This window comes from Chenopodium album, chromosome 12 (genome assembly GCF_948465745.1).
Source record: "Chenopodium album chromosome 12, dcCheAlbu1.1, whole genome shotgun sequence".
Taxonomy (NCBI): Eukaryota; Viridiplantae; Streptophyta; class Magnoliopsida; order Caryophyllales; family Amaranthaceae; genus Chenopodium; species Chenopodium album.
In genome coordinates this window covers 52,243,098-52,263,990 of record NC_137845.1, presented here as the reverse complement: position 1 = coordinate 52,263,990, position 20,893 = coordinate 52,243,098, and the positions used below count along the sequence as shown (strand labels likewise).

At 32.9% G+C, this 20,893-nt stretch overlaps 2 protein-coding genes and 1 pseudogene across 3 annotated transcripts; 1 reads left to right on the top strand and 2 right to left on the bottom strand.

Moving 5' to 3' along the window:
* Positions 1-6,629: 6,629 nt before the first annotated feature.
* Positions 6,630-8,977, top strand: LOC145572588 (short chain aldehyde dehydrogenase 1-like). Its single transcript, XM_081631552.1, has 2 exons — positions 6,630-6,745; positions 8,054-8,977. The coding sequence occupies exons 1-2, from the start codon at positions 6,708-6,710 to the stop codon at positions 8,913-8,915; spliced, it is 900 nt and encodes a 299-aa protein (XP_081487678.1). The 5' UTR covers positions 6,630-6,707; the 3' UTR covers positions 8,916-8,977.
* A 2,962-nt stretch (positions 8,978-11,939) lies between these two features.
* On the bottom strand, positions 11,940-13,463 carry LOC145572587 (short chain aldehyde dehydrogenase 1-like). The gene is made up of 2 exons (XM_081631551.1): positions 13,330-13,463; positions 11,940-12,772 (listed from the first exon to the last, which is right to left on the bottom strand). The coding sequence occupies exons 1-2, from the start codon at positions 13,365-13,367 to the stop codon at positions 11,953-11,955; spliced, it is 858 nt and encodes a 285-aa protein (XP_081487677.1). The 5' UTR covers positions 13,368-13,463; the 3' UTR covers positions 11,940-11,952.
* A 3,174-nt stretch (positions 13,464-16,637) lies between these two features.
* LOC145572586 (short chain aldehyde dehydrogenase 1-like) lies at positions 16,638-19,337 on the bottom strand (annotated as a pseudogene). Its single transcript, XR_014096887.1, has 2 exons — positions 19,271-19,337; positions 16,638-17,712 (listed from the first exon to the last, which is right to left on the bottom strand). The product of XR_014096887.1 is annotated as a short chain aldehyde dehydrogenase 1-like (transcript).
* Positions 19,338-20,893: the final 1,556 nt, after the last annotated feature.

Genomic DNA, 20,893 nt, shown 5'->3' with positions numbered 1-20,893 from the left:
AAAGCAGAACGAGAATGTGTATGGCTGAGGTCGATGATCAGTAATATCCATGTGGAATGAGTGCATTAACAGAAGACCCAACCATCATATTTGAAGACAATGCAACATGCATTGCTCAAGTAACTGAAGGATATATTAAGGGAGATAAAACAAAACATATTACCCCAAAACTATTCTTCACACATGATCTACAAAAGGACGAGGAAATAGATATCCAGCAAATTCAGTCTTGTGACAATCTTGCCGACCTGTTCACCAAATCACTTCCTTCGAAGAAATTTGAGCAGTTAGTTCACAAAATCGGAATGCGATATCTTTGCGAACTATGCTGAAATCAGGGGGAGTATTATATGTACTGTACTCTTTTTCCCTTCGATCGGGTTTTTATCCTACTGGGTTTTTCCTGACAAGGTTTTTAACGAGGCAGTATACCAAAGCATATAATGCAATATCGTTGTACTCTTTTCCTAGCTATGGTTTTTATCCCATAGGGTTTTACTTAGCGAGGTTTTTAATGAGGCAACAAATACCTTTTATGTATAAGTATGGGCATTCAAGAGGGAGTGTTAGAAGATAATGAATGCCAATTATTGATTTGATGTTACAATGCTCATATGAGTCCAAACCCTTGTGAACTCATATGGCTATATGTGTGTAATTATTGTACTCCTAATTGAACACTCATGCTATATATAGAGTGTCATGCAAGTGTAAATGATACAAAAAAAATTTACCGGAGCAACACCACCAATTTCCATCTTCACTTACTCCTCCTTTATTTCTCTAAATAAAACTTTCTATTGGTAAATATTTAACATGGTTATATATTTATATTTTTCTCATTTGATATTTGTTTACCAACTAAGAAGATTAGATAAACTTATATTGAATTTTCTCGTATTTATATACTAATTTTGTCAACATTTTTATTATCAATAGGTAATTGTAATAGTATTGTTATATAAAATTTTACGTAGTATATGGATTAGTCCTATGCATATAATCATTATATAAAGCTTTCTCTAATAGACAATAAAAGATATATTAATGATCAAGGTTTTACAATGCCATGTATGTTAGTTAAAGTGTGATGAACCCAACTAACGAAGCTCTGATTCTATTATGGGTGTTTGATTAGATAAGGAGGAAATGGTTGTTTAATAAGAGTTGAGACGTTTGGAAAGGTTAAATTGCTTGACTTTCTCTCAATTCTCTCTTTTCTAGTGGATTTATTTTCAATGTCATTATAAAGTGTTTAGTGCTTCATATATAATAACCTTTTATGTATCTATTAAGAGAGAAGGTATTGTGCGAGTAGAAATCCACGGTGAGATGAATATATGTTTTTTTTATTTTTTATTTTTTATTTTTTATTATTATTATTATTATTATTATTATTTTTTTAATCTCGACTTATAAAATTAAGGTATATGTTATTGAACATTTCATATAAGTTTATGAATTAGACTCACACAATAATTATTGTTTGAGTAAAGAGAAAGTATTGTTGTGAGTCATGATGCTTTGTGAGCCGGATTTAAGTTAACTTAAAGTCTTAAACCTAAGACCTTTGAAACAATTAACACACTCTATTCGCAAAGTAAGTGCATCATCGCTAAAGCAAATCAAAGCCATTATATTGTTATCTATTACATTAAAATTATACTTAAGCTATAAAATATTTGGTGGTCGGCGCCTTGGCCCCACTATAGATCCGCCAATACATATAATTATTGGTAGAGCTGAGCTCTGAAAAAAGGGTAGATTTAGATGGTCATTGAGGCTCATTACTAATAAGCAATAACTTGGTTAAATTAGTACCATTGGTAGATGAGATCATAGTATATTAAACTTATTTAAACCGTATATATTTGATTTAGATTATGCTAGTATGAAAGGTTTTCATGAATGTAGTTAAAAGGGTGCGATTAAAAGTCTTGTCTTTAATAATTCAATGAAGGATATATAGTTGTCATTAGGTTGAAATCATCAATATATACTACACAAACATATATAGTTGCGGTGCTATCACAATTACATTAATGATAGATCGATCTACCCACGGCCATTAGTTGCACTTGCACTTGCACTTGCACTTGCACATAATACAACTTGACAGCCTCCCACGATAATGAAAGTGATGCCAAGATGATATATATGATCTGTCGTTCAAATAATACTAGCTAGCTACATTTAGTTGAATTTTATAGCTCGCAATTTCATTAGTGATGTATTTAATGCTTGCTAGAAGTGATTTGTTATATCTTTTCTTTTCATACATTATATTAGTGTACATAATGTATATAATAATATGTAAAATGTTAATGTGGCTCAATGCGTTCACAGTACAATGAGTAGAAACCACTCATAAATTGATGATAAGGAAAAAAAATATTATAGGATCGAGAAAATGAAGAAAATAATTATAGTGCGTGCTTGGTACAAGATATGAGACATTACACTTGTAAGATTATGGCATTATTGCACCTATATGATATCTACGTCAGAAAATTTAGGTATGAATTCATTAATGCATGACCTAATAATTGAAAATAAGAGGTTCATTTGGCTGGAATTCTAGAATATGAGCAAATCAATTCAAGTATTGACAAATTAATTAATTTGGACCAAATTTATGTTATTATTATGCAATTACGAATAAAACACAAATGATTCACTTAACAATTTTAATAAATGATAGCCAAAAAAAAAAAAAAAAAAAAGGGATCACGAGGAATTTGGTATGATGCACGAGGGTGTAATCATTCACTTCGTTTTCCCTCTACTGGTTTAGCTAAGTGGGTTTTGTTGTTTTTAGTTTCTTGTTTTAGATCTCTTAGGTTGTAATTTGCCTTTATTTATGAAGTTCTCATTGTCAAAAAAAAAACAAAAAAAAAAAAAACAATTTTAATAAATACCATATCAAAATTTTAATTCAATCTGATCTTATTACTTCAATGCATGTCGTGGTTGTGGAAAATATATGTTATTTTCTATTGTCGGAGGTGTTCACAGTAATGTGTTGCATAATTTGTTGTTCTCCACTGTATCTGATAATTCGTGTATTGTGCGTGTTTTTAGAGTCCATTTAAGTAGTTCGTTTTCGAGTCTAGATGAGTTGTTCATAGCTTATTTTAGCTTGGTTTGGTTGTGATCATTTTATGCTTTTATGGGTAGTTTCGTTGTTTTTGATGTATTTTAGGATGAATGAGACTAATTTAGATGGCCACGAGAGTTTGTTTAGATGGAGGAGTGATTTCCCCGTGTCCGCCCTGGCAGGGCAACATTGCCCTGGCAGCCAGGGCGAAGGAAGGAGAAAAGAAGAGCGTAGTAATATGGGTAGCGTTACCTTGGCTGCCCGGGCAATGTTTTGGGAATCTTATTTTCCTACTTTTTCGAGTTTAATTATTTTATGGGTTACAAATACCCTTTGTAAACCCCGACTAAACATACTTAGTTATTATTTTCCAGCTTTTAAACCTTCACTAGAACCCTAGTTTTCTCTCTAGATCTAGATTAATTTGCACTTTCAAGTTTTGATCTTTGTTCATCAATAATTGGTACTTTTCCTTATTCAAGTATTTGGTATTCATCTTTTCTTCTTCTTTTACTTTTATTTACTTATTAATCATGTTTTCTTTATTGAATATTGTTTTTGCTTCCATTAATATGTGTGAGTAGTCTTTTAATCTGGGATCTTGCGGAACCCGAATATGATTGATAGATGAATTAAATCTTTATATTCTCCAATAATAATCCCAATTGACATCTTTAATTGATTGTGCTTATGCCAATACTAGATTAGAGATAATTAGTATTGTTATTATTCCTTTGTTTTAATCACAGCGAGAGTTGGGTTTTAACGGAATTGAATATATTAATTAAGGGTTTGAAGTTCATCATGAGAATAGTTGAATGAATGATTAGGAAGTTAGAGTAATGTGCTTAATGTCTCTAATTTGCGTGACTCCATGAGAATAGGTATAATTGTGATTAGAGAAACCATTGATAACTCGAGAGAGATCTTTGGTATTTTCTAGGGATTACTTTTCCTCTTGTTAATTGATTTATACATTGGGGGTAGAATTATCATTATATTGCATTGATTATATTCGTAGTAATGCTTGATCTTGGATGTCTTTAGTATTTGATTTATCATATTATTTAGTTTAATCATCGTTCTTGATATTTAGTTTATAATTCTCAATTATTTGATTTGGTTCCTTGCTTAGTAGTTAATTGAGTCTATTTGATTAGTTGAACCATAGTCTCTTGGGATCCGACCCTTACTTGCCTGTCTACATAGTAGTGGTCTAGTTAGGTTTATTTTTGTTAGGTACGCGACACGCTTATCAATACCATAATTTTCCCACTGGTGGCGAGTCTCATAAAAATAATGCCTTGAAATTTCACTAACCTTCCTTCCCAAGTTTGTTTTGTAATTTTGTTGTATGTATGATAAATAATTTCTTTCTTAATTTTCTACATTCACAATCAAATCCCATATATGTTTTCATCACCTCTATTAATTTTAATTTAATCAAATTTTTTAATATTTAGAACTCCATACCGCGATAATTTGTAAGCTATGTCACATAATAATGAGAATTTTTTTTACTACTTTGCAATAAGAAACACAATTTATTTATTTATACACATGTAATATGTTATATTAGTTTAAACATTTGTAAAAAAAAAAAAAATCAATTAATTCAAGTGAATTATATAGTATTGGTATTTTGTCAAACACTTGATTTAAAATTCTTTATTTCAACCATTCAATTTCTTTAAGATTTCACATCAAAAAGTTATAATTTAAAATGCTTCCTAATATCTTACAATATTATTCCAAACAATAAGACTAAGCTTTCTCTTATATTTCTCTTTTATATATCTTACTTACAAAAGAATAAAATTATTATTTTGCCTGCCTTTGTTATTAAATTAGCTCTTAATATTCCGGATCCTGTCATATGCAAAATTCTTTCCCCTCTTTTTCTCAACGAATATACGTAGTCCCCCTCCGTTTTTAAATACTTGCTCCATTTCACTTGGACATGTATGCCGATGTTAATCTTTGATCAATAATTTCTGTAATTATCAATAAGTATAAACTATAACAATTGAAAATTAATAATATATTCATTGAGATGATTTCAACAAGCATCCACAATACTATATATATATATATATATATATATATATATATATATATATATATATTTTATGTGTAAATCACAAACATTAGTTAAAGGAAGATAAATGAATAATGCAAAAAATAAAAATGGAGCAAGTATTAAAAAATGAAGGGAGTAACATACTTTCTTTAACCACGGTTCCACCAACCACGTTACTAGTCACTATTCATTATTACAAACTATGCTATTTTCAGAGATTGTGAAGGAAATTGTCACACTGTTTTATGGTTATCCTTAGAAATTATTTTGTGTCAAAAAGGTCTAAGTAATTGTTTCTAATTAATATTTTAATACAAATATTATAGTCATAATATGTTGAGACATTATAATAATCTTCATTTTAAAAATTGTTTAAATTTAAATTACAATTATTGAATTTAAATTCTAGATTTCAAAAGATGGGTATTAGTCAAATACTTGATTAATTAGGAATTCAATTTGTTTTTGGTGTTTAGAAAGCCACAAGGGCTGGAGATGAGAATCAATCCCAAGATTTCTTATAATCGAAAGGGAAGCTTTAACCACTTGATCTATCCCTCACTCTCATAAATTCAATTTCAACGTTTCAATTTCTAGACTTGAATATATCGACACCAAATCAAACCCAAGTTACCATACACTATCTAATAAGAAGTATCTTTTCAGTATCATACCAAACTATTAGCAAACAAACAAGACTATAGCTTTTTGCTTGCATTTTTGGATTTTATCTCAATGAATTTTTTTTTTAAAATCCTTTTACTTGCTTTTAATTTGTTATCTAATGAGCTCTCAATATTTCTCTTGTCGCGATGGAGACTATCTTGAATCCTATTACGTCTTTCTTCTTCCAAGAGAACATATTTTTCCTTTAATCGGCCACCAACCACATTGCCACTCAATTCAACCACATCTAAGAATGATCTATGAAAAATTGTCACATCATCGATCACAAAAACATCCTTACTAAAATTCAATACCAAAAAGTTTCTAAGTTTTGTTGTTTCAACAATAACTTAGTAACGTAGGTATTATAATCATAAAAGTCTGAGACAATATAACTTTAAATTCTGTTTTTTCTTACACCAAAACCAAAGAAGTAGACCAACCAATGAAAGCTTTAATTATTTGAGAAAATGGTGTTGAAATTGCAATAGCCTTAATTATCACATGGACCAGACCTTCTGATTAGGGCCACAAGTCCACATCTCGATCACATGAGAGTGAGAGGAGGTCATTACTCTTGATGTTAATTAGGTGCACCTTGCACCTATATATGAACTAATTAGCATGTGGAAATGGACGTGTAATTGTGCATATAACATTTATTTTTTCATAGAGGAAAGAAATTTTATTAATTATATATTCAATTCTCAGCTACCCCCTAATCTTATGTATGAATGCTATTTAAGCATCGAGATTTGAGTGATATATATAGCTTTCTTTAGTGCTTGTTTTTCCATATAAAAAGATAGGTTCAAGAATTTGAAATTAAAATTCTTTAAGGGAGAAAAAAAAGGATTCAGAAAAATGAATGGAAAGTCATCAATAGCTCCTATTGCAAAGAGGTGAGTTTCATCACTTCTCTTCTCTAGCACATAATTGTTATTTTATAGGCTTCTCCTAGTTTTTTTTATTTCAAAATGGTATTTTACATGTCACGTGATCCCTTCTTTCAACACATATTTTTTTGTATGTACGACATGTTTGAATGAAATAAGAGGAAGCCTTAGCTTATAGTTAGGTTGTTAGCTAGGAGTGTTCAAAAGCTAGTCGATTTGCACCGAAAATGGATACTAGACTAGACTTAACTAATCGAAGACAATTAGACGGTCTTTGAGTAGATTTTTGTTTTTGCTCGGTCCAAAACCATTTAATAACCAATTTTATTTGAAATGGACTAGATCGCAGGCATTCAAATCCTTAAAATCATTATTTTTCCTTTTAAAATCTTGGTAAGATCATTATACTATAACCTATTTTACATTAGGAACTTTCAAACAAGGATTAATCATCACATATTCAAAATCACATATATAGATTGGATGAAAAATGGTTTTAGTCATTAGAGTTCACAAAGTTTGACGAATTTATTGATTGCAATTTGCATTGAGTTATGATGTGATATTGACATTTGAACAAGTCTTTTGGTAACGTTATCATGCTATAAATTTTAGTAGCTATGACTTAACAATAATACGAAGTAGTAGATATTTAGTCTAAGCCGACAAAGTGACAAATTTTGACAACATTAGTTGAATAATGCATTACTCTTCATATCTTGTATGCCTTCCGTCCCATATAATATATTGCTCAATTTTTTTTTCATGGTCAAATAATGTTTAAAGGTTTGACAAAAAAATTTCATTAATATACACAGAAACATAATTATATATATATATATATATATATATATATATATATATATATATATATATATATATATATATATATATATATATATATTTTGTTAGATTCTTTCAATGTGTAATCAACTTTTTATATTTTTGCTATCAAAAGATATCAACGATCAAATGTTACCTCTTAAAAAACTGAAATGGATATAACTAGAGAATACACTATATCATAGAATGGAGGGAGTAGAATTTAGTTGTTCAATGAATTATCAAATGTCTAAGAAATAAATTCAATTTGTAAAATCACGTGATTAGTATTTATTCAGACCGTACCATAATTTTGTTTAATTTTTTCACCTACTATATACTCCTTTATTTGGCAAAAAAGAAAGTATCCTAAACTAGAAGTATGTTAATAAATATTGATTTGAAATTAAATTATTACTTTTTTTTATATATATATAAAAAACATAAAATAAAAATATTAATGTATATGTAACTTTTCAATTAATTATGCAGGCTGAAAGGGAAGGTAGCCATCATAACCGGAGGAGCAGGCGGCTTCGGAGAGGCCACAGCTAGACTCTTTGTCCAACAAGGTGCCAAAGTCATAATCGCCGACGTGCAAGACGAAAAAGGCGTAGCCTTATACAACGAAATTATGGCTTCTAGTACCATGGTCAATGGGCACCATGACATTAACAATGGTCACGTAGGAGAAATTATCTCCTACGTGCATTGCAACATCTCCGATGAAACCGATATGAAAAACCTAATCGATCTCACTATTTCCAAGTATGGAAAACTCGACATCATGTTTAATAATGCAGGCATTTCAGGAGATTTAAACTCTAATATATTAGGCACAACTAATGAAAATTTTAAAAAGGTGTTTGATGTTAATGTGTATGGAGGTTTCTTAGGGGCTAAGCATGCTGCTAGGGTTATGATTCCTAGGAAATCCGGTGTCATACTCTTCACCGCGAGCTTGGCATCAGTGATAGGAGGCCAATCACCCCATGCCTACACAATGTCTAAGCACGCGATTATAGGTTTGATGAAGAACTTGTGTGTGGAATTAGGGCAACATGGCATAAGGGTGAATGCTATTTCCCCTGGTGGTGTTGCTACAGCGATATTAGTCGATGCGTTAGGGATGGATAAGAAGACGGTTGATGAGTTGTTGTGTGAAGCTACGGTGCTTAAAGGTGTGACGCCGGATGTTGAGGATGTTGCTAATGCCGCGTTGTATTTGGCAAGTGACGAGTCTAAGTTTGTGAGCGGTGTTAATTTCATGATTGATGGTGGTTCTGGCATTACTAACCCATCGTTCTCCTTTGTGCTACAAAATTTTCTTGCATCACAAGGTTATACTTCTTGAGTGGGGTTTGCAAGACTTAGTTGTGGTCCTCTCAAAAAAAAAAAAAAAAAAAAAAAGTAAAAGAGATAGTTAATCACTCCAAGGACTTAGCTTGTGTTTTTCATTCTTTTCCAAATACTTTTTTTTCTTCTTTTATTTTTTATTTTAAGAAAAAAAAACTTTTAATCTTTACACTTAACTATATAGCCCATATTTGCTATGGTCTTACAAAAATCAAAAGAGTATTGTATCTTACATTGTTACATATACATATATAATCAACCAAACTCCATTATCTTCTTTTCTTATTCATTTTTAAGCATTCAAAACCTCACATGAAGTTAATGGAGTTTGGTTGATTTTTGTAACATATATATGTAAATAACCATGTAAGAAGTTAATGGAGTTTGGTTGATTTTCGTAACATATATAGGTAACCTAATGGATTGATATATATGTACATAAGAATTTATGTACATATATCAAGGGGCAAAATAGATACTGTGTATTTAGAGTAAAAAGGATAAAATCGCATGCCGGATCAATGCGGGCAATCTCACCCTTTTTTTGTTAAACTTTTGCCATAGCTAGTACGAGAATGATACAAAATGCTATCAATATGAATTGAAGTGTCTTTGCAACCTTCCTAGCAACGTCATTCAATTATATATCACATGTCGCAAGTGGGACCATCCGACCATGGTAGCTAGAGAGTTGCAACCTTTTCTCAAAAATTAAATTTGGACAGATAATTGAAAGGCACTACTAGAAAATAGCTTATTTCCGATGGTTAAAATCCATCGCAAATCACCCAAAAACCGTCGGAAATATGGTTTCCGACGGTTTTCCATCGGAAATGTGTCATCGGAAATCCCTTCGTCGGAAATTTCCATTTTTCCGATGGATAAGCCATCGGAAATCAATTTTCCGATGGTTTTTCAAGGCCATCGGAGATTTCCGACGGCTGAAACCATCGTAGATTTCCGATGGACAAACCGTCGGAAGGTTCCGACGGCCAACCAAACCGTCGGAAATTCCGACGGCTTTTCCATCGGAAAATCCGGCAATTAAAAAATAAAAAAAAAACCCAAAACCCCTACCCAAAACCACCCCTGACGCCACCGAGCACAATCACCCCTCCCTTACATCCAAATTCACCACCACTTCTCCCCCCACCTTACCTTAACCCACGACCCCAGACCTACCCACCCACCTTAAATCCCCTCAAAACACAAGCATAGACCCAGATCCACCCACCATATTTTAAAACACGAACTATAGACCCAACCCCACGACCTGAAACCGAAACCTACACCGCTGACACCAACCACCGCAACAACCACCGTTTGTTTCATCAACCACAACCCAACACATTTAAAAAAAAAAAAGTGAACTCAAAAGTAGAATTAATAGTACGAAAAATATAAAAACGAAAACATACCTCAAAATATACCACTAAAAACTCCGAATCGGCTTCGAATTTGGTTTTATAAGGTCAAATTCGTCCATAAAAACTCTAGATCTAGAGTTTTCATGGATGAATTTGGCCTCAAAAACTTAACTTTGTGTTCAAACGTTAAAAATCTAGAGCAAATGATGAGAAGAAGGAAAAGAGAGAAGTTTATTGAGAGGAGATGGAAGAACAGAAAAGAAAGAAGGGAAAATGAGGAGAGAGAGTAATGTAAGAACAAATCAAAAGAAAGAGAAGAGAGGAAGAACGAGAGGGATAGAGGAAATGAAAAGAGAGTGAAATGTAAAAGGGGCGGCTGGGGATCAGTTTAGGGTTAGGAAGTTTCAGGTTTTTGTTTTATTTAAAAAAAAAACTTTCCGAGGGTTTTTTTTGTAAAAAGCCATCGGAAATTTCTGATGGCTTTCAAAACCATCGGAAAATATATTTTTTCCGATGGTTTTAAGCCATCGGAAATTTCCGATGGCTATACAAGCCATAGGAAATTTCCGATGGCTTTAAAATCCATCGGAAATTCTATATTTTCCGATGGTTTTATAAGTCGTAGGAAATTTCCGAGGGCTTTTGTCATCGAAAAAGCATCGAAAATTAATTTTCCGATGGTTTTAAAGGCCATAGGAAATTTCCGAGGGCTTTTTCCATCGGAAATTATACATTGTCATCGGAAATTTCCTACGACCACTAAAACCATCGAAAATTATGTATTTTCCGATGGTTTTATATGGCCATCGGAAACTTTCCATCGGAAATGCCGTGTTTTCTTGTAGTGAGGGGGCATTCAATTAATCAGTACGTACTTCGCTAGCAAATAGCAATAAGGACAATAATTGAGTATTATGTGAATATTATTACTCGTATTCTATTTGTAACAGACCAGTGGCCACTCTATTAGTACCTTCTAGCAAGAACAATAAGAGAGTGTGCAAAGATTGAGTTATTATATTGTTACACATAATCAAGTGGTCATTCTAGAAGTTATTTCATTGTCTACGACCCATAAATGCTGCTTGGCTAGCCAACCAACAAGAGATCCAATTCATGAATATACATCCATCGGAATTATGTATCTGGAAATGGAACTATGATACAAGCTCTCAAAATATTATATGGATTCCGAGATTGGTTTTCAAGACTCATGAGATCAGAAGGGTACAATTAATTTAAAATCACTTACTCATGATTTAACGTATGTACCCTTCTTATCTTGTCGTGAGTTAGCCTTAACCCTTAGTCCTAACAACTACTCCGTAGTACTATATTGGACTACTATTGGGGCTATTATTACTTTTCCTCTGTAATGCCTAAAGCAAGCTCATAAAGACACAAACACACGTATTACAATATTGAATCCAGACCAAAACATAAGACTAGAAAAGGAATCCAAGACTACCTAAAAATTAATATTACTTGCATATATTTATATTCAATATCAAGACATTATTATAGGGAAATATTTATATTATACATGAAATGGATTATACCAACAATTACATACTTTCACACACACACAAACAGGCATAATAAGTTGCACCTACACATATCCAAGTACGTTACAACCCATACATGACCCTTTCAATGATAAAAATCCTTCTATGAAAACAACTTTTTGACAGCCATGGAGAAAGATGGGTTGGTGACACTATACCCACCATCAAGAACCAAGTTAAGTCCGCTCACAAGCTTAGCCTCGTCGCTTGCCAAAAATAACGCTGCATTAGCCACATCTAAGGCCTCCGGCACAACCCCTTTAAGCACGGCCGATTCACAAATCAACCCATCAACACCTTCCTTATCCATCCCTAACGCATTACTAAGTAACGGTGTAGAGACGGCACAAGGAGAAATTGCATTGACTCGAATGCCATATTGTCCCAGTTCAACACACAAGTTTTTCATTAAACCAATGATCGCGTGCTTTGACATTGTGTACGCGTGTGGTGACTCCCCGGCCACCAAAGTTGCAACACTCGCGGTGAAGAGGATTACACCGGACTTGTTCGGGATCATAACCCTAGCAGCATGCTTAGCCCCTAAGAAACCACCATACACATTAATGTTGAACACTTTTTTGAAATTGTCACTAGATGCACCTACAATAGTAGGGTTTATATCACCCGGGATACCAGCATTGTTAAACATGATGTCGAGTTTTCCATGCTTTGAGATAGCTAGATCAACGAGGTTTTTCATGTTGGTCTCATCGGAGATGTTGCAATGCACATAGGAGATTATTTCTTCGTCGTTTTCACCATGTTTGTAGGTAGCATTAATTTCGTTACACAAGGAAATACCTTTATCGTCTTGTACGTCGGCAATAATGACTTTGGCTCCATGTTGGACGAAGAGCTTTGCCGTCATCTCTCCAAATCCTCCTGCTCCCCCAGTTATTATTGCCACCTTTCCTTTTAGCCTGTGGGAATAAATACATATATTAAATGTTAGCTAAATTAATTATATTTTTATAATTATATTTACATGTATATATAGATACAAGTATATATCTCACCTAGTATACTTACGGAATATTTATTACTCGTCAAAAAAAAAAACATAGTATATATTACTACTATATACGGAGTATATATATATATATGTATATATATATGGTGAAAAATCTAAGACTGTCCTGACTTTAGTGTATCTTCTATTTCCTATATTCGGGCCACTAATACAACTATGCAAAGGCACAAACCCCCACCCGGCCTTCCTAGTGGCCGGTTAGTGCACTTTTGCATAGTTGTTGGGAGGAAGAAGGGGTTTGAAAGGGGTTATGAGGCTCTTACTTGGAACTAGGCCACGAGATACAGATGGATTTACCACTGAACTCACGTCGATATATGGCTATGTAGGTAGTTTACTAACATATACGACATATATGCAATGACTAAATGAATGAATGATTTCATGTATGTTTTAGACGATGGAAAAAAAAAAGAGAGAGAGAGAGAATAAAATAAAAGAGCATACCTCTTAGCAATAGGAAGAGTTGTTGATTTGCCATTCATATTTGCAACCTTATTTATGAGGGAAGACGCTCCAAACTCTATTGAAGGAAAGGCGCAGAAAGAAAGCCACTAAAAGAAGGACAATAGTATTCCAAATATTGGATGCTTCTAAAATTTATGAAATGAGAATTTAATATTTATAGCAGGTCAGGACTCCGGGGTTTGTATTTGAATTATGCATTTTTGATAGAATTAAAAGCACATGCTATTTACGTGCAACTAATTACATACACCATGCATCTCCAACCTACCTTTTCTCATGTACATACACTCATTGACAATAAGACATTAATAAGGTTTAATATTTAATTTGACAATAAGCCAATAGAAGGTAGTTTCTTTACTTTGTATTTCTATTTACATTGTTTCTTTTTAAAATAAATATACACCATAATCTCTCTCTCTGTTTTTTTCTTTTTTTTTTTTTCGTACGGAAATCACGTGGAGTCCTGTTAATTGTTAGATTTGTCTTATTTTATAGGAGTATTTTCTACATATTAAATACAAATATATTTCGATATTGATAATCTAAAAATTATAGTTCTCCCTCCGTTTTAATTTGTTAGTCCCATATACTATTTTGGGCGTTTCAAAAAGATTTACCCATATTGAATGTATTCCACTTTTAAATTAGTTTTTATTTCCTATTTTACACATATTAAATTCTGATTAGTTAAATTAATTGATTGTGAATTGATAATATGACTCTAAGTAAAGAAATTACTCCCTTGATTTATGCAATTATGGCTAATGCTTTCCTTAAAAATATCAAAAAAATTAAATATGGCAAAACTATTTATGAACTGTTTTTTACTTTAATGTTAGATTTCAAATATTCATCTTTTCTTATTTTATGTGATTGATTCCATATGGGACTATTATATTGAAACGGAGGGAGTATTGTTCATAGAAATTTGACAGTGAGAGTGAGAGATAGCTCAAGTGGTTAGAGATTTCTCTCTAATTCCAGGAGATTTTATGAGATTGATTCTCACTCCCGCCCTTGTGACTCTCTAAACACCAAAAATAAATAAATAAATAAATAACAATTTGACAGTCTTCACTACCAAGACTTCTCGACCGATCAACAGATTAAGCTACAGTAAATTCTTGCCGTCTTGCCGACCAACACAGTCATTTTTTATCTTATTAAATGCTTGTTGCCAACTTACATCATAAAAAAAATATTGTCCGTCTTGTGTGTGGCCACTTATAAAAGAACAAAGTAACTCGTATAAAACTGACCAAGTAATCCCTATAATATTAATTGAGTAACCCCTATAACACTAACTGAGTAACCCTATAACACTGACGAAGTAACCCCTTTAACACAGACTAAGTAATCCCTATTACACTGACGAAGTAACCCTGTCACACGATGTGGCCAGCCACATATAAGAGTTTGCGAAAAAAATATAGGTACTTTTTAGCCATATCAAAATATAGGTAATATGTTTTCAATGCAGTGAAAATGATTGTTCGGATCCATATTTTGCATTTCTAGTAATTATAAGTGAAAATTAAAGATGGTAATAAATTCAAAATATACGTGATGAAAATTTCATCAAAATTATCTGAAAAAGTTTGGCCGGAAATTTGGTGGTTGAGGACGGAATTGAAAGGGACCTTTTGCCTTGTGTATTTAATTACATAAACAGATTAATAAATAATCTGGGGTATCACTACTGAAAATCAAATATATATAAATGTGTTCAGTTTTATTTTACTATTTTTATTTTTAGGGGTTGTATCTAGATACTATCAGCAAAATTGTAAATTTAATGGACCTAATTTTTGTTGGAATATTTACTTCAAATTGTTGGTGTGTAGTTACCCTAAGTAATAAGTTTGTGTTAGTGGAATCATAATAGTAGTGAGTTTAGAGGGTTAATATTAGCCATGATAGGTTGATGATTATGAGAACATGTTCCTTATTTTTAACTTAATTTTGCACTATTATTTGATTTTTCAATGAATTGAATATGTAAGAAGTTCTTCTTTTCCCCCTCTCATCTCTATTATTATAATTTCTACAATGTCGTTGTAACTTTCTTGGATCCAAATCTAATACTCCTTAGTGAAATATGAGTAATATATAACTAACCATGCATGGAATTGGAATTTCAACATTAGTTTAAATTTTAGCTAGTTTAGTTAATCTTCCAATAAATAATAGAAAAGGTGAGCTTTTAATATTTCGATACAATTGCATTTCAAAAATTAAAATTCAATAAGCATCAACTAAGCTCGACAATGAGAGTAATATATTGTGAGACATTACAAGTCATTAACCACTATACAAAATTCTCAACTCAGTCCAAATCGAGTTGGAACAACTTAAATTGTATTCAACACAATTTAACTTATACTTCATATATCATATTTTGTACTTCGTAACTACGAGTACTTATATTGTACCAAATTTATAGACGTTGACCAGAATTGCCACCCCTTGTAACTTGTGGTAGACTTAGACTGGTAGTGATAGTGATATTAAGGCGTAAATAATTTATTGATACTGCAATAAATTGGTTGACAGGCCAGAACAGTACATTCAAGTTGCCATGTGGCTATGGTCATGTAGATCAGATATTGCAATTCTGAAACTCTGACTTCTGAATTATACGCTGTTAATCAATAGGTCTACAACTTGTTTATTTCATTTTTCAAGATATTAAAGGCATCTTATTGGCCAATAGTCATATGAGCTAGCTTAGGGCATCGGTTTGTCATTGGGTTTGTGGGAACAATTTTGAGGTTTGTTGAGAAACCTCTTATTGTGGGAAGAGCAAAATGAGCAACAGGTTTGTATATACAAACTGGTTCATTTTGCTCCAGATAGCCCACTTTCTCCTTCTTTTTAAAAAAAAAAAATTAAATCTTGTTAGGGCCTATTTTATTGTTTAGGTAAATTTAATGAGTTGTAAGTAGGTCCCATATACCTTTGAACAAGTTTGTTTATTGTTGATGAAAGGTTTGTTAAGTGTGAGGTTTGTATGATGATGATGTGGCAAGTAAACAAACCTCTTATAGGTTTGTTCTATTACTCATGCCCTTATACAATTATCATAATGCAATGGTTACTGTGGCCAAGTGGGTAATTTTACTTGTTCAAACTATATTAGTTGTCTTGCCCGTGTTAAAATAATATGGTCTATATCTATTTGAAAAATACACAATAAAAATTCAAAGATTAACATTATTTACTAACGACATATTATTAGCTATTTTCACGGGCTAATGAAAGGAAAATTTATTGATTTCGAGGAAAATGCAGATTAAAAAATAAGTTAAAATCCTGAGTGATAGCATAGCATAAGCATACAAATTAAATATAAACCGCATACTGATCTCCTATTTACAAAATATTTCCTAAAAAAACATAGGCCTTTTTACACGACTCTTGAAAAACCACTCTGGTAGCCCCCTGACTCAAATATACGGGCCTACAGTACAATAAGTACGATACGGTGAGTCCATCTTACCAATTAGATTTAAGACGCCAGAAATGTGCTGGGAACATTGGTCAATTGTACGACAATTTCATACAAAATGTTTATTAAGAGCCATGGAAAAAGAAGGATTAGTGATGGAATACCCACCATCAACAACAAAATTAGCACCACTCACAAATTTAGCTTCATCACTTGCCAAAAACAATGCTGCATTAGCAACATCCAAGGGCTCCGGTGTAACCCCTTTGAGCACATAAGATTCACCAATAATTTCGTCGATTTTCTCCATATACATCCCCAATGTATTCATCGATAATGGCGTAGAAACAGCACCGGGTGATATTGCATTCACCCTAATGCCATATTGTCCCATTTCAACGCACAAGCTCTTCATCAAACCAATTATTGCGTGCTTCGACATTGTGTATGCATAAGGTGACTCGATACATATCACTGATGCAATGCTAGCCGTAAAGAGAATGACACCGGACTTAGCCGGAATCATCACCCTCGCGGCATGCTTAGCTCCTAACAAACCACCGTACACATTTGTTTCAAACACGCTTTTAAAATTCTCATTTGTGGAAGTTAAAATTGACTAGTCTGGGTCTCCAACTACACCAGCATTGTTCAACATGATGTCGGGTTTTCCGCGCTTAGAGATGGTGTGATCAATGAGATTTATTACATCGTTGTCATCGGATACGTTGCAATGAACGTAAGTGATTATATCTCCGTCTTCGTTGCTAATTTCATTGCATAAGGAAAGGCCTCGCTCATCTTGAACATCCGCGATCACGACTTTGGCACCATGTTGGACAAAGAGTTTTGCTGTGGCCCTTCCAAATCCATTGACTCCCCTTGTTATAATTGCAACCTTACCTTTCAACCTGCGTAGTTGTGATTTGCCAACAAATTATACCATCAAATCTCAGTTATTTGGTCTAAATTGATAACGGTAATTAATGGGTTAAGGTCTTGCAATATGTTTTATACTCTATCTGACCTACCTTTAGACTCATTATTTATTGCTTATTTAATAAAATTGAACAAAGTAATCGAGCTATTAATTAACTCGATCTATAAGGCTTTTGGTGTGGTAGAGCTAATCTAATTAAGCCGAGTCTGGCTAGATAATAGGAAATTATTCCTAATTGATATTCATCCATCATCAACATAATTTGTCAAAGGGGTGATGGCGTCTTTTTCATTCATTAAGGATAGTAGTGTCATTTTACATGTAATGATGTGTTCATAGTGTCAGCTATGCACTATTGTGGTTGATGGCGTTAACAACAAGCGTAAAACATCTGTTAAGAGCAAAGCCCCAAATCCCAAAATCACTCCTTCTCTCTCCTCTATCTCAAGTCTCAACAATGGCAAAAGTGTAGTAGCTCCTACGATGGAGGTGTTCAGCGACAATGACACTAAAATTAGTGCTGGGCAGAAGCTAGCTGTGACTCCGGCAATGGGTAGTGATGGTGTTTGTAATCAAATTGATCATTCTCGTCTGCCAACGTTGGCAAGAAATATGTCCAAGAGCTCATTGACAAAGCTCCCTAGGTCATTAATTTTAAGGTGAAATGGTTACCCTTACCCTTTGGAGTTAACCAAGCCCTTAATTTCACCCTTTTTTCTAGGGTTTTTGTTTAATTCGACGGCAAAGTTGCCGAAAGTGGTGGTGTTGGTGGACTATTTAATGGAGGGAGATGATGGTGTTGATGGACATGATGAAGATGGTGGTGTCGGTGTTAAGCTTCGATGGAGGAAGTAGCTTGGACACCATTGTTAGCATTGATAAACGGAGTTAGGATTTAGGCCATGTGTTTGTGATAATTAAGCACAAAGCAAAAGGATGAGCTAACTGTTGAGTAAGCACTAGATTGACATAATATGTTGATTATGAAGATCAACTGGGGCGAACCCCTAAATAATTAGTCAGATTTGGGCAGATATTTGGATTCGAAGTTTAGACCCTTTTTTTTTTGGGGGGGGGGGGTTTAGACAACTTAACATTTAATTTTTAGTTATAATAATTTTGACTCGGCCTAAAAATGGTATGAAAAGCCAGTGATTTTTGACACGAAAGAGATTTTGGCCACAAATTGTTTTTGTTTGAACTTAGGCTCAACCCTGCCCATCTTCAGATCTAGATTATAAGAATGTGGTACAACATGTAGTTATCCCTCCAAACCAACTCCCCAACCCCAATATAAATTCATATATCAATTCCACGATTACATTATTAGAACAATGAAAATATGATCGATTTTCCTATCAAGTAATTTCTTCACTAAATATTCATACTTTATGTTCTATCCTACCAAAAACTAAGAAGCTAATGAATCGAAATGTTGCATCATATAGATGTACTACAGAAACTATGATTTTCACATCTAAAAAAAAGAAGTGAAGTAAGAAAATAAGCAAGAAAGAGGTAATTCACACCTTTGGACGGTAAGAGGAACTGTTGATGATATGCCATTCATTCTTGGCCTCTTTCTACTTATCCACGCTTTTGATAATATCTTACTACTCTAGTACTCTTGCTCTATCTCTAATTCTCTTTAAATCATAATAAAGTGCTACCTTCCAAAACACATGTGCTATACCAGGAGATTACTTGATTGAAATGTCTAAATCACTTTTACTTCATCCGTTCCTTTATACTTCCTTTGTTTTTTTTAGTTGACACCTTTTTATTACTCCCTCCATTTCTAAAGACTTGTTCCATTTCTCCATCCGCGGAGTTTTAGGAAAAGTTGGAGAAAATAATAAAATATGGAGGTAGTGGGGTAGGTAGGAGAATAAAAAATTGTAAAAAGCAAAAATAGTGAAGAGAATTGAAGGAGAGAGAATATGAAATTAATAAAATATAATTTATGTTGGGTCCACTAAGTGAGATATATGAATAAAATATTGTAAAAACTTTCCAAATAAGGAAATGGAGCAAGTATTTAAAAACGGCCGGAAAAGAAAAGTGGAGCAAGTTTTTAAAAACGGAGGGAGTATCACGCTTGCCAACGCATGTTTTTAACGATTAATATATCTAATTATCTAACATTGTAAAATTATAAAAAGTGGATATTAATAAAATATACATTAAAATGATTCAAAGAAGATCCCACGTGAATATGTTTTATCGTATCTATAAACCACAAAAGCGAGTCAAAGCGTGCTGTGTAAATAGTGTAAAAATCAAATGGTGTGAACTAAAAAAAACCGGAGGAAGTAAGTCTCATTGGCCATTATTAGCATAAGTTTTTAGGAAGGTTAGTAAAAATAATATAACAATGGAATTTAAATGACTAAAAATATAACAATGGAATTTGGATGACTAAATGAATAAATAAATACGTAGTAGGATTTGGTAAACTTACACATGTTGGATTTAGTCATTTCGTGTCAGCCATCACATTTACAAAATTTTGAACAAAGATGTACATGTATTGAGATATACTCACCATCAACTACAAAATTAGCATTACTCAGGCAATCACTAAACAATTTTGTATAAGATATTTATTGGGAATATATTTTGTGATATATTTATGTTAGCTAAAAGATTTTTACGTGTTATCTGTCAATGTGCCTCTTGTGCTGTATCAGGCTCATATTGAATCGGGTCATTTTTATTTTGGCTCAACACATGCATAGCTCTATCGCACTTGATATAAACCATTTTGTTTTAATCGGTTAAGAAAGATAAAGATTAATGAAAAAAAAACGATAACATACATATATTTATGAGCTAGACCCGGTTAGTATCGGATATAAACAACCCAACGTTTATATCATCCAAAATCTGACGTGGATGGGCAAAATAAAACCAAAATAAAAGCTAAAAAAATTAAAGCATCGTTCACGTCGTTTACTCTGTTTTGCAGCCGTTAATGGAATGTTATGAGCTTTTGTTTGCTTAAGCTCTCACCCTCCATTGACAACGCTCAACCTTCCGTCTTCCATTGAAGATGCCCAACCATGTCCACCTCCACCATATTTTCGACGGCTTCGCCGCCGTAATTAACAAAAACCCTAAAAATAAAAGATAAAACAAAGGCCATGGTTAAC

What these genes read in the sequence shown, in the direction of transcription:
- LOC145572588 (XM_081631552.1), top strand. Translation starts at nt 6,708, where the DNA reads ATGAATGGAAAGTCATCAATAGCTCCTATTGCAAAGAG. An exon ending in ATAGCTCCTATTGCAAAGAG is followed by an intron (nt 6,746 to 8,053) that starts GTGAGTTTCATC and finishes TTAATTATGCAG; the next exon opens with GCTGAAAGGGAAGGTAGCCA.
- LOC145572587 (XM_081631551.1), bottom strand. Translation starts at nt 13,367, where the DNA reads ATGAATGGCAAATCAACAACTCTTCCTATTGCTAAGAG. An exon ending in ACTCTTCCTATTGCTAAGAG is followed by an intron (nt 12,773 to 13,329) that starts GTATGCTCTTTT and finishes TTATTCCCACAG; the next exon opens with GCTAAAAGGAAAGGTGGCAA.